At 44.5% G+C, this 14763-nt stretch overlaps 1 protein-coding gene across 1 annotated transcript in view; it reads left to right on the forward strand.

Annotated features, from left to right (window-relative positions):
* Window positions 1–14763, forward strand: part of LOC126293315 (chaoptin) — a 253508-nt gene that overhangs the window by 225429 nt on the left and 13316 nt on the right. Inside the window, exon 18 of the mRNA XM_049986461.1 lies at window positions 3359–3615. Within this exon, the coding sequence (XP_049842418.1) occupies window positions 3359–3611 (253 nt within the window). The 3' untranslated portion in view covers window positions 3612–3615. The remainder of the gene's footprint in view (window positions 1–3358; window positions 3616–14763) is intronic.

The raw sequence follows: 14763 nt of genomic DNA on the forward strand, positions 1-14763 counted from the left end.
CAGAACTAGTGAATCACACGTTGCCAGCGGTAACGGAGTGTACAGTCCAATGTTAGGGAATGTGTGTCCTGTGAGCGGAAAGATGGTCAACGGCGGTGCATGACGTGTTTACAACACCTCTGCGTTGCTCAATCTGCCCGATACTCGCCGTGTCGGCAGCTGCTAACGGCCGCGTCACAGTGTTACTACAGTACCACGGCGAGTTTCACAAACGAGGAATACGCCGACATCCACCTCACCTACGGGCTTGCAGAAGAACTGACGTTGCAAGGCAACTGTATCACGAGAGGTTTCCTAGCCGGCGCCTTCCATCCGTATAATCGTTTTACTCTGTGGACAGGTTCTTAGGAAGTATGGTGCATGTGTGGCACCTCCTATTTAGAGGTCGCGACTCACCGTCGACGTACAGTACGGATGACGAGGATAAAGTGTTACGAACTGTTGCGAAGCACCGAACAATAAGCACCAGGTATCTCGTCAGTGCGGTCGGAATGTCACAATCTACTGTTATGCGAGTACTCCATAGAAACCACTACCATCACTTTCGCACGCAAGGTACAGGCAGTATTGCCGGAAAACTACCAGAGGAGACTGGAATTCTACAACTTTATCCTACGACGTCGGACTCACGACCAACATTTTTCACGAACAATGCTGTTCACCAACGAAGCCTATTTCACGAAAGAGGATATAGTGAATTCACATAATTGGCACGAGTGGGCGGAAGAAAACCCCCACAGCATAGTGATAGCTAGCCGTAGTGGCCGAGCGGCTCTAGGCGCTACGTTCTGGATCCGCGCGACCGCTACGGTCGCAGGTTCGAATCCTGCCTCCGGCATGGATGTGCGTGCTGTCCTCAGGTTAGTTAAGTTTAAGTAGTTCTAAGTTCTAGGGGACTGATGACCTCAGCAGTTAAGTCCCATAGTGCTCAGAGCCATTTGAACCACAGTGATACGAGGGTACCAACAATGATGCGGTGTCAATCTCTGGTGTGGTATTATTGATCACTATCTCATAGGGTTACATGTGCTACCACAAAGGCTTACAGGAGAGCGGTACCTGCGTTTCCTGGATGCTACATTATCAGAATTGTTGGAAGACGTTAGTTTGGCCTCTCGTATGAACCTGTGGTACGTGCATGATGGAGCCCCTGCTCACTTCAGCGGCACAATGCGACACCACCTGGAGAATGCCTCCCCTTCGAAATGGATCGGTCGTGGAGGCCCTGTAGCATGGCCAGCAAGATTGCCACACCTGGATCCACTGGATTTCTTTTTGTGGGCCCATCTGAAATCTGTGATTTATGAAGGAGAGGTTGTTGATTTTAACACTCTTCAACGCAGAACACAACATGCCTGTGATATTACGCGAAGAGATACAGATATGTTGGATCGTGTTCAGCAATCCTTCCTGCGAAGAGTTCAGCTTTGTCACGCACATCGTGGCCGTCATTTCGAACAGTACTTATAAACCGTCACTGCAGCTTCTGGTCATGTGTTTCTATGTTAGTTTCGATTTGTACAGCTGTATTGTATTAGTTTGTATTAACTGCCACATACCTGTGTAGTTGTATTTTGTATTTTGCATCTATGTACTGGTTTCTTAAAATTAAGACTGGGACACAAAAAAAAAAAAAAATTATAAAACATGCATGCACAGAACTGCAGCCCCTCCACACGTTCCTTTCCCTATGCCAACTACCCACGATACATAATACTGGACAGCGTGACCGGTACGAGAGAGATATGGGCGCTGTCATTGCTCGCAGCGTCACGCAGACCGTCATCTGACGCCGCATGCCTCGCCTTCTCGTGAGCGGGTAGACTACCTGCAACACTCTCGTGTTGTGCCCTGTTGCCGCTCTGTCCCCTTGGCCAATGTCGGCTCACAGTAACACCCAGAAGTCCACTTTATATTACCATATTTTTACTATTCAGTTGCATTGTCACTGACCTTACGACTTATCTTAGAAGAAAGATTAAGGAAAGGAAAACCTACGTTTCTAGCATTTGTAGACTTAGAGAAAGCTTTTGACAATTTTGACTGGAATACTTTCAAATTCAAAAAGGGAGCGAAAGGCTATTTACAATTTGTACATAAACCAGATGGCAGTTATAAGAATCGAGGGGCATGAAAGGGAAGCAGTGGTTGGGAAGGGAGTCAGACAGGGCTGTAGCCTCTCCCCAATGTTATTCAATCTGTATATTGAGCAAGCAGTAAAGGAAACAAAAGAAAAATTCGGAGTAGGTATTAAAATCCATGGAGAAGAAATAAAAACTTCGAGGTTCGTCGATGACATTGTAATTCTGTCAGAGGCAGCAAACAACTTGGAAGAGCAGTTGAATGGACTGGAGAGTGTCTTGAAAGGAGGATATAAGATAAACACCAACAAAAGAAAACGAGGATAATGGAATGTAGTCGAATTAAGTCTGGTGATGCTGAGGGAATTAGATTAGGAAATGAGACACTTAAAGTTGTAAAGGAGTTTTGCTATTTGGGGAACAAAATAACTGATGATGGTCGAAGTAGAGAGGATGTAAAATGTAGACTGACAATGGCAAGGAAAGCGTTTCTGAAGAAGAGAAATTTGTTAACATCGAGTATAGATTTAAGTGTCAGGAAGTCATTTCTGAAAGTAGTTGTATGGAGTGTAGCTATGTATGGAAGTGAAACACGGACGATAAATAGTTTGGACAAGAAGAGAATATAAGCTTTCGATATGTGGTGCTACACAAGAATGCTGAAGATTAGATGGGTAGATCACATAACTAATGAGGAGGTAATGAATAGAATTGGGGAAAAGAGGAGTTTGTGGCACAACTTGACAAGAAGAAGGGATTGGTTGGTAGGACATGTTCTGAGGCATCAAGGGATCACCAATTAAGTATTGGAGGACAGCGTGGAGGGTAAAAATCGTAGAGGGAGACCAAGAGATGAATACACTATGCAGATTCAGAAGGATGTAGGTTGCAGTAGGTACTGGGAGTTGACGAAGCTTGCACAGGATAGAGTAGCATGGAGAGCTGCATCAAACCAGTCTCAGGACTGAAGACCACAACAACAACAACACGTCATTGATTGACATAGGAACATGCTGAAAACGAATTTATATTTGTAGCTCAGTGTGTGACAATTTGCACGACATATTTTTCCTCATTTATGACTCACCCTGTACAGGCCTAGTGGACGACAGCACCGTATTCTGCCTGTTTACTTATCTCTATAATTGAATACTCACGCCTACACTTGTTTCTTTGGCGGTTCAGTGTATATGAACGTTCATCAGGTTGCACTCCTTGATAGTATGTAAAGTCTCGGAAGAGACGGAGTTTGTGCAAGGTTATACGTTCTGTTGCAGATGGGTTGAAGTGTGGCAACGCAAGAGACACCAGTACCTGTGCGAGGACAAGTCTTCGCAGGAGACGGACTGCTACGGCACGTCGGATGACGTGAGGACGGCGACGTGCGCCAACCGCGGCAACGTGTCCCTGGCGGACGTCCTCAAGACCGACATCGAGTGCGGCTGGGGGTCTGCCGCTCCCAACGCTCCACAGGCCCCAGCTGTCGTCGCTGCCGTCATGGTCGCCGTGATGGCCAGCCTGCTGGGCTGAAATGGTGAATATGCGACTGCGGTTGACCACAGTCTGATGTAACAGTCGCGACACTCCGCCTCGTTTTTGTTACCCACAGCGACAGCAGCGCCCCAAGCGGCCAGCAAGCGACACTTCTGAATACGATACTGGATGAGTGCGAATACTAACTTTTATTTTCATTTACCTGTTACCTTATGGGTCTCGTGGTATAAAACAAGTTCCTACTAAGTACCTGCCCGGGCGTGCGTCCTAAGAGTCGGAACTCATGAGGGGTCAGTTCTTAGGAGGACAGCTGTATAAGTGAGGTGTTCAGAAGTTGCTCTGTATCGGTCCCTAGAACTGACAGCAGCTTTAACTCAAACAGCAACCCCGTCCCACAGTGAGTCCGACTTGTTACCTCCGCAGGACGTGTTTGTCAGCTCTTGTCAGTATTCCCACCTAGTCTCTGTGCTGGCTACCTCTCTTTTAAATTAAGGAGTGTGTGTCGCCCTATAAAAACCGACAATAACTAAAAACTGACGCCACGTTTGTCATTATTTAGTTTCCTAAGGACCGTGGCAGGGACGAAACGGTACCTTTCAGAATAGTTTATTTACCATTCTCTTGCAACGTACAGACATTTGCGGAATTATGTAGTTTTCCTTTAATAACAAAAGAAAATCTAGTAATACTGGAAGACCCAACCTTTTGCAGAAAGACGTCGTATATCTGTCCAGTAAAGCAGAGTTTTGTTCGACATATTTTCAGCCAAATCAGTGAATGTGGAATGTATATCGTATGTTATTTAACACACAAAACAAGCCACCACAACTGTAGCTTAAGGAAAAAGTGCACAGTCGTGATAATAATTCGTCAAAAGCAGTAAAACTGTCCCCCAGCACAGAAGAAACCAGTTCTACAATTGCTAAATCTGAGCCACAAAACGGCAAGAATCTTCAACATATCCGAAGCAAAAATAATTACATTTACAGGAATGATGGTGAGTTACAAAGTCGGGTGAAGAGTAAGAATGGGGGAATCGCTAGGCTCCATAAAATAAGAGGGTAATCCCAAAATTAAGGTCTCATATTTTTTTTATTAGTACAGAGGTCTGTTTGTGTGGCAGTTGGTCACACTGTTATGGAGATTGCTTCACGCGCTGTGTGTAAACATGCGAACGCCACGCTGAGGCGCTCAGTCTTGCCTTGGTAGCCGTCGGGAATGGAGCTTCCGTTCGATGTTACCGCCAAGTGTGAATTGCGCGCATTTATTCGGTTTTTGAACGCAAAGGGCACTGCGCCGATTGCAATCCATCGCCGATTGACGGAAGTGTATGGTGAGTCGTGTTTGGATGTCAAAAATGTTCGTAAATGGTGTAGAGAGTTTGTAGTTGAATCAGACCGAAATTCATGACGAACAACATGGCGGCGGCGATCTGGTATTACATGGTCGTACAGAAACTGCCACAGCGTCTACAAAAATGCATAGACAGAAATAGTCATTATGTCGAAAAATAGCTAAATGTTCAAGCTGTAAACTGATGTAAACCATTGTAGAAATAACAGGTCTGTGTACTTATAAAAAATTAGGAGATCTTACTTCTGGGATTACCGTTGTATTTTTAAGTGTCAATGGAAGTGGCTATGGTAATAACAACAGGTAACAATAGAAATATATGCTTGTCACACATGAAATATGTCTTTAAATTCTCTTGCTTTCAGTGGAATATGCTGCAGGTATATATACATCCGAAAGTATTTGTTCATGAACAAGTTGTAGCTTACGTCATTGAATCAGTGCGATTCGGCTGTTTTTAAATTTACTTCACTATAATTCATGTCTCTCAGTAATTTACTAACGCATGGAAGGCAAGAATAGAACATCCATTTCGTTAATTAACTAGAAAATATTAAAAACAAGCATATCCTTAAGGCGCATGTGACTGTCCGCTTTCTCACCGCTTGGAGCGACAAACGGTAACACCTTCCATACCAGAGAGTGTCGAGACTGTATATATATTAGACTGTGATGTTAACTGGGACATGACCTCACCAGTACAACACCATTTTATTGAGTGGGGGTCGGGGGACGGAGGGTGAGGGCTTAACAGACAGGCTGCAGATCGCACTGGGGTCTAAATGGGAGATTCGCTTGAAAAACGTTGAAAAAAAAGTACGACCTAAACCCACTTTTTGCAGAAATCTGCCTGCCTCAGTCCATATATTTCAATCGCACAATTTAGCCCTGGTCTAAAACGAATTTTGCGATCTCCGAGTACATAGTATTAAAATTTGTGTCTGATTGTAATGCATTACGTTCTAAACAACCACGATTTCTGATTGAATACTGTATCAAACTAAATTCAGTTTGATTTTATTGGTACTACATTGTAGTGGTAAAATTGAGTAATATGAATGTGTCGTGTCTGTTATTTCGTACAAGTCCGAAAGAACAGACACCTCGCAGAACCCGCGGCTGTGAAACGTTCAATATGTAAATTAAAGTGGGTCGTTGCTGTCAGCTGTAGCGGGACATTGCGCGGAACACATATAATGTTTCACAGCTGCGGTTTTGCGTCGACCAGTGGATCCACCTTCTTTAGTCCTAATGCACAAATACATTCGACCTACTATGGGAATCTCTGAGTTAACGCTAGTAAATTGGACAGGGACTGTAGATAGGTGGCACTCGATGAGAATGTGGATCGGACGTGAGGGGTGTCCGCGCAGTTGCAATAATGCTGTGTCCCAGATGGCGCAGTTGTTAACGCACGTGCTAATAAGTAGGGAATTCAGGGTTCGAATCCCGGTCCGGTACACATATTCAAACGTATAAAACTGAGTAGTTTGGAATAAATCTTTTATCGTGTATAAAAAATAAAAATAAGTTGCCGAATGCATGGAAGATCATCACTTGAGAATGGCTCGAGCGATTGGAATGTTTTCTTTTTTCGTAATTGTCAGAACAAGATTTGTATGAAAAATTTTTTTTGGAAAGTCCACCAGACAAGTCAAAAATTTGAACGGTATTTTTGTATGAAAACGTCAATGAAAGATATGTGACGGTCGGTTGGACAGTTCTATCAGATATCACATGTTTTCGTAACAAAAAACCTGTGACGTTCAATTTGACAGTTCTGCTGTCACTTGTTTTCATAACAAAAAAAGTTACGTTCAGTTTGACAGTTCTGCTATTAGATGTTTTCGTAAAAAAAATAGTCCGCCCCCGGTAGCTGAGTGGTCAGCGCGACCGAATGTCAATCCTAAGGGCCCGGGATCGATTTCCGGCTGGGTCGAGAATTTTCTCCGCTCATGGACTGGGTGTTGTGTTGTCCTAATCATCATCATTTCATCCCCATTGACGCGCAAGTTGCCGAAGTGGCGTCAAATCGAAAGACTTGCACCAGACGAACGGTCTACCCGACGGGAGGTCCTCGTCCCACGACATTATTATTATAAAAAAATAAAAAAATACTGTGTTCATTTTGACAGTTCTGTTGTCACGCGCTTTCATTGCGAAATAAATAAATAAAATAGAAAGCAGCATTTCAGTGTGTTATCCGTGGTGGTCATATCTTTGGTGTGTTGCAAAGATCGAATTGATGTCAGTTCGGAGCTTACGGTTTATTTCTTTGGAATGAGTGCCGGAAAGGAGGCATCGAATATGGTTCGGCGTACGCTCAACGGACGCCAATTTCATGATGCCCGAGTCAGTGAGACTGACGAAGATCGTAGACAGCGTTTCGAGGGAAATCGAAGAAGACTTTCTCACGTGCGATCCATTGCGACTCCGGAAAAACGGACGCAGACTAGTTTGACTCGCTCAGTTGAAGCTTATGCATAAAATAATTCGGAACGTCAGCAAAACAGACGGCCAAACCTGACAATTCGAACTGAACGTTTGGCGTTAAGACACGATACAACAGTCGATCACGCTGCGGATATATTGGTCGACTTCGGAACATCAACAATGTCTATCAACATTGCAGTGTTTTGGGGTTGCTACACGAACCGCCAGGATTATGTTGCGCGATCAGAGAGGTCAAATTATCACAACTGGCACAACCACCTGAGCCACCGGCATCATTGCTTTCTGGCCAAGAACGTCGATCGAAGCGCATTTCTTGTAGAATATACAAAAGTATGACAGTTCCTTCCAAATGACACCACTTAGGGCAAGTATTACAAATACATTACACTCACAGACACCAACGATTCACAAAGTATAAAGCAGGGGAAGGAGGATACGGCGAGAGAGATGATAGAAGACGAATAGATAGAGAGAATGTGGGATGAGAGTGTACAAGGAGCGGGCGGAGGATGATGGGGGAGGAGGAGGAGATGAGGAAGGGGAGAGACTAGGAGGAGAGGAATAGAGAGAGAGAGGGGGAGGGAGCTTATGACATCTATCAAAGTTCCACACATATTTAGCAATTGCGAAACATTATCAGCTTCGTTAATTTTTTAATAAATATTTACTTAAATATGTTCAAGAAAAGGAGGAGCGAGCCTGGTTTTGAACAAAGATGTCCCACAGAAAAGCACAAACGCAACATATAGAAGACACTACATCCTAATACCGATCTATCCATCTGAAACACGTGTAATGAATAGAAGAGATTTAAGCAGATTACAGACGCGTGAAATGAAATTCCTCAGAAGCAGGATAGGAGTAACAAAGAGAGACAGGATGAGGAATGAAAGGGTAAGGGGGATAGTGAAAGAGCAACTCTTGCAGATCAGGATAGAAACTTCAAGGCTTAGATGGCTTGGGCGCCTAAAGAGAATAAGTTGTCCTCGATGGTGAGTGTTCACCGGAGGTGAGGGTATCATCTGGAGTGCCCCAGGGAACTGTGGTAGGTCCGCTGTTGTTTTCTATCTACATAAATGATCTTTTGGATCGGGTGGATAGCAATGTGCGGCCGTTTGCTGATTATGCTGTGGTGTACGGGAAGGTGTCGTCGTTGAGTGACTGTAGGAGGATACATGACTTGGACAGGATTTGTGATTGGTGTAAAGAATGGCAGCTAACTCTAAATATAGATAAATGTAAATTAATTCGGATGAATAGGAAAATGAATCCTGTACTGTCTGAATACTCCATTAGTAGTGTAGCGCTTGACACAGCCACGTCGATTAAATATTTGGGCGTAACACTGCAGAGCGATATGAAGTGGGACAAGCATGTAATGGCAGTTGTGGGGAAGGCGGATAGTCGTCTTCGGTTCATTGGTAGAATTTTGCGAAGATGTGGTTCATCTGTAAAGGAGACCGCTTATAAAACACTAATACGATCTATCCTTGAGTACTGCTCGAGCATTCCCTATCAGGTCGGATTGAGGGAGGACATAGAAGAAATTCAGAGGCGGGCTGCTAGATTTGTGACTGGTAGGTTTGATCATCACGCGAGTGTTACGGAAATGCTTCAGGAACTCTGGTGGGAGTCTCTAGAGGAAAGGAGGCATACTTTTTGTGAATTGCTGCTGAGTAAATTTAGAGAACCAACATTTGAGGCTGACTGCAGTAGAATTTTACTGCCGCCGACTTACATTTCGCGGGAAGATCACAAAGATAAGATAAGAGAGATTAGGGCTCGTACAGAGGAATTTTTCCCTCGTTCTGTTTGGGAGTGGAACAGGGAGAGAAGATGCTAGTTGTGGTACGAGGTACCCTCCGCCACCCCGCACCGTATGGTGGATTGCCCAGCATGTATGTAGATGTAGAAAACAATGAGGATCCCAAGGAGGTAAATGAAATGGAGATGGGAAGGAAATAACCAAGGGGAAGACCAAGAGGTAGATGGCTGAAAGATGTGGTGGAGTGTGTTGAAAAAAAGAGTCGAGAACTGGACCAGAGTAAACACAGAAAGGTTGTGGGAAAGCAGGAATAGATGGCTCGCCTTACGTTCCAAAAAGACCCAGCCCGAGGCTGGAAACTGTTCAGGATATCATTTAGTTACCGGTATTTCTTTGTCTTTTAGAAAAAGACAATGTTGAGGAACTGCCTGCAACTGCCTTCATGGCAGTTCGTCTTGACACATGCACTGACTGTAACTTTACTGTTACACTAACACAGGACTGTAAGTTGCAGTCATGTGGTGTTCGATCCTTAACTATCTGCCCCCTGGCCACCCTTTCTGCAAACTTACAGCACAAGCAAACAGATTCGTGCTTATCAACCCCGCTCCTACATCACTCGTGGTCATACCAACACAACTCATTAAACCTTGGTATACTGTCTTCGTAACGAATTAGAAAAGTGGATTTGATTTATTGGCACTTTAATAAAGGCTGCAAACCATCAATTCTAACTGCCCAAGACCTTTGGTGTGTGTAACTGGTTAAGTTTGTATAAAGGGTGGTCCACTGATATTGACCGGCCAAATATATCACGAAATAAGCATCAAACGAAAAAACTACAAAGAACGAAACTTGTCTAGGCGCTATGGTTGCCCCGCTAGATGGCGCTGCCATAGGTCAAACGGATATCAACTGCGTTTTTTAAAATAGGGACCACACTTTCATTACATATTCGTGTAGTATGTAAAGAAATATGAACTTTTAGTTGGGCCGCTTTTTTCACTTTGTGGTAGATGGCGCTGTAATAGTCACAAACGTATAAGTACGTGGTATCACGTAACATTCCGCCAGTATGGACGGTATTTGCTTCGTGATACACTACCCGTGTTAGAATGAACCGTTTACCAATTGCGGGAAAGGTCGATATCGTGTTCATGTATGGCTATTGTGATCAAAATGCCCAACGGGCGTGTGCGATGTATGCTGCTTTGTATCCTGGACGACATCATCCAAGTGTCCGGACCGTTCGCCGGATAGTTACGTTATTTAAGGAAACGGGAAGTGTTCAGCCACATGTGAAATGTCAACCACGACCTGCAACAAATGATGATGCCCAAGAAGGTGTTTTAGCTGCTGTCGCGGCTAATCCGCACATCAGTAGCAGAAAAATTGCGCGAGAATCGGGAATCTCAAAAACGTCGGTGTTGAGAATGCTACAACATCGATTGCACCCGTACCATATTTCTATGCACCGGGAATTTCATGGCGACGACTTTGAACGTCGTGTACAGTTCTGCCACTGGGCACGAGAGAAATTACGAGACGATGACAGATTTGTTGCACGCATTTTATTTAGCGACGTAGCGTCATTCACCAACAGCGGTGACGTAAACCGGCATAATATGCACTATTGGGCAACGGAAAATCCACGATTTCTGCGACAAGTGGAACATCAGTGATCTTGGCGGGTTAATGTATGGTGCAGTATTATGGGAGGAAGGATAATTAGCCTCCATTTTATCGATGGCAATCTAAATGGTGCAATAATGGTGCAATAATGTTCTACCGATGTTACTATAAGATGTTTCAATGCATGACAGAATGGCAATGTACTTCCAACATGATGGATGTCCGACACATAGCTCGCGTGCGGTTGAAGCGGTATTGAATAGTATATCCCATGACAGGTGGATTGGTTGTCGAAGCACCATACCAAGGCCGCACGTTCACCGGATCTGCCGTCCCCGGATTTCTTTCTGTGGGGAAAGTTGAAAGATATTTGCTATCTTGATCCACCGACAACGCCTGACAACATGCGTCAGCGCATTTTCAATGCATGTGCGAACATTACGGAAGGCGAACTACTCGTTGTGGAGAGAAATGTCGTTACACGTATTGCCAAATGCATTGAGTTTGACGGACATCATTTTGAGCATTTATTGCATTAATGTGGTATTTAGAGGTAAACACGCTGTAACAGCATGCGTTCTCAGAAATGATAAGTTCTCAAAGGTAGCTGTATCACATTGGAACGACCGAAATAAAATGCTGAAAAGTACCTAAGTTCTGTATTTTTATTTAAAAATGTCCTACCTGCTACCAACTGTTCGTTTAAAATATGTGTGTAACTATTACAGCGCCATCTATCACAAACCGAAAAAAGTGGTCCAACTAAAACATTCATATATATTTATGTACTACACGAATATGTAATAAAAATGGGGTTTCCTATTTAAAAAAAGGAACACATACTACCGTGGAAAACAGTCTGTGGAGAATTGTTATAACTCAGCAGATGCCCGGAATGTCCAACATTTTGAATCTTAACTTCCTTCACTCGAATACTAATGTTAGCAATAAGCCTACAGCACATTGTTCTCTGATTTCACCACAGGCTTAAAGAATAAGGCCTCTGACCTCCAATAAATCATGTGGATGTGGATGTTTCGGAAAAACTGTTTCCTTTAGGTATTCCCTCGCAGGTTGAGTTCTGGACTATTGGGGAACTGAAATTGTCATTGAAACTAGCTGGAAATCAGAGTTAATTGACCCTTATGTCGAAACGCACCTGTAGGTCCTACATCCTTTTTAATTCGAGAATTTCGTTCTTCGTCGTCCACTCTTATTTTCCCTATTGGCTCTTCTATACATTATATATGTTTTGTAGCTTACCTCTACTTTTCTCAGAATTTCGAACATCTTGCACCAATTACATTGCCGAGCGCTTTTTCTAGGTCGTCATATCCTATGAACGTGTCTTGATTTTTCTGTAGTCTAGCATCCATTATCAACCGCAACGTCAGATTTGCCTCTCTGGTGCCTTTACCTTTCCTAAAGCCAAACTTATCGTAATTTGAATGGACATGAAACTAAGATGGTGCTAGCACACTACCGTGAAGGAATAAAGAACGAAGAACCTATACCCTTAGGATTCGAGATGAAAATATTTGTGAATGCACCAAGTACATCGGTGTTCCCCAAACTCTGAGCTCTGCACTGTTACAGGTGTCTGTGCCACGCATCAGTCAGCTAGAGGCCAGTGGTTGCTATGCCTCGTTTTATGTCTCCTACTATGTATTCTTCACGACGTAGTTTGATCTTAGATTTTGCATCTATCTTGACGCTAATATATCCTTTTTCTGTTCACTAGATGTGATCAGCTCTAGTTTATTTAACACATTGATTTGGTACCAAGAGGTGGACATCACCAACATACTTTAATTTCTAGTAATTTACTGGTACATCTGCATCTTCATATGTACTCTGCAAACCACACTCAAGTGCAATGCTGAGGGTACGTCTCATTGTTCCAGTAATGAGGCCTTGTTCCCATTCCGTTCATACAAGGAGCACAGAAGGAATGATTGATTAAATGCCTATGTTCATGATATAATTAATCTAATCCCCCCTTCTCGATCCCAACGTAAGGCGCAGGGTCCAAGGCGCCTTGCCACGGTTTGCGAGGCTCCCTCCATGTGACGTTCTAGTCCCTCGGGCATGGGTGTGTATGCTGTCCTTAGCATAAGTTAGATTAAGTAGTGTGTCAGTCTAGGGACCGATGAGCTCAGCAGTTTGGTCCCGTAGGAACGTACCACCAATTTCCAAAAAATGATACAAGGGGTAACTGTAGTGGATTGAGCTATCAAAATTCATGAGATACCTCCTAATATCGTGTCGAAACTCCTTTTGCCCGGCGCAGTGCAGCAAGTTGGCGTGGCATAGACTCCACAAGTCGCCGGTGGTCCCCTGCAAAAATATTGAACAGCGGTGCCACTGTATCCGTCCATATTGCAAGATTGTTGCCGGTGCAGGATGTTGTGCACAAGTGACACCTCGGTTATGTCCCATAAATGTTCGATGGGATTCGTGTCTGGCGATCTGGAAGGCAAATCATTCGTTCGAACTCCCCAGAAAGTTCTTGAAACTAATTGCAAACAACTGCGACCCTGTAACAAGCCACGTTGTCATTGTCATCCATAAAATTCCATCGTTGTTTGGGAACATGAACTTGGCCGGACATAACTAACATAACTATTTCCGGTCAATGGTCGGTTCAGTTGGACCAGAGGACCCAGTCCATTCTATATAAATACATCGCACACCATTATGGAACCACCAGCAGATTGTACAGTGCCTTGACACCCAATGGTTTCGTGGTGTCTGTGCCACACTCGAACCCCATCACTAGCTCTTATCAACTGAAATCGGGACTCGTCTAACCATGCCACAGTTTTCCAATCGTCTATGGTCCAACCGATCTAGTCATGAGCCCAGGAAAAGCACTGTAGGCGATGTTGTGCTGTTGGCAAAGGACTCGCGTCAGTAGTCTGTTTCCATGACCCATTAACGCCAAATTTCGCCAAACTGTCCTAACGGATACACCCTTCGTACGTCCCTCCATACTGATTTCTGCAGTTACTTCACGAAATGTTGCTTGCATGTTAGCAATTCTACACAAACGCCGCTGCTCTCGGTCGTTAAGTGAAGGCCGTCAGCCACTGCGTTGTCCATGTTGAGACGTAATACCTCAAAATTTGGATTTCTCGGCACACGCCTGACATTGTAGATCTTGGAATATTGAATCCGCTAAATGGAATGTCCTATGCGTCTAGCTCCACTTACTATTCCGTATTCAGAGTCCGTTAATTCCCGTTGTGCGGCCATAATCACGTCGAAAACCCTTTCATATGAATCATCTGATTACAAATGACAGTTCCGCCAACACTGCTCTTTTACACTTTGTGTACGTGACACTACCGCCATCTCTATGTATGCCCCCAGGGGCTCAGCATTCATTTGCTGGGTACGGGCTTGGCGACCCCGGGGTTCCTGAGCTGGGCACTGGTAAGCGCCGCCAGTCCCCTGTCACCGTAAGCTCTGGGCATGCTTCAACGACCACCGTGCGGCGCGGCGGTGGAATGTTGTGTGTCTCAGGGAGTGGGGATCTTAGCTTGGCCGCCCGGATCGCGAGGATGGAATAAACCTCTATAAACAACCCCTCAATCTCAAGGTGTGCTGCGCGCCGATGAGATGCATGGCTGTTGAGGTGGAACAGTCATTAGCGGGCAACCTCCGGGGAACCTGCCCCACCTCAGTTGTATAAAACATACCTAGGCACGCGGGGCTCTGTCTAGATGGACTTCTAGTTCCCTAGCTGCTCGTGGGACCGAGATGGATCCTTCGAAATCCTCTTTTCCTCCTCCCAGCGGAAAGGGTGGGCCGCTGGAGGGTCCTAACACCCACTCTCTGAAGAGGGCTCGTGCAGTCAGTCCCCCTGACTGCAGCACATCTTTGGCAAGTGAAGTCTTTAGTAACAGGATGCATTCTGGTGCTCAGAATGTGTTTCACATTGTGAAACGGAAGGAGGGTAGTTTTGAGAAGGTTTCGCCCTTC

This window comes from Schistocerca gregaria, chromosome 10 (assembly GCF_023897955.1).
Source record: "Schistocerca gregaria isolate iqSchGreg1 chromosome 10, iqSchGreg1.2, whole genome shotgun sequence".
NCBI lineage: Eukaryota > Metazoa > Arthropoda > Insecta > Orthoptera > Acrididae > Schistocerca > Schistocerca gregaria.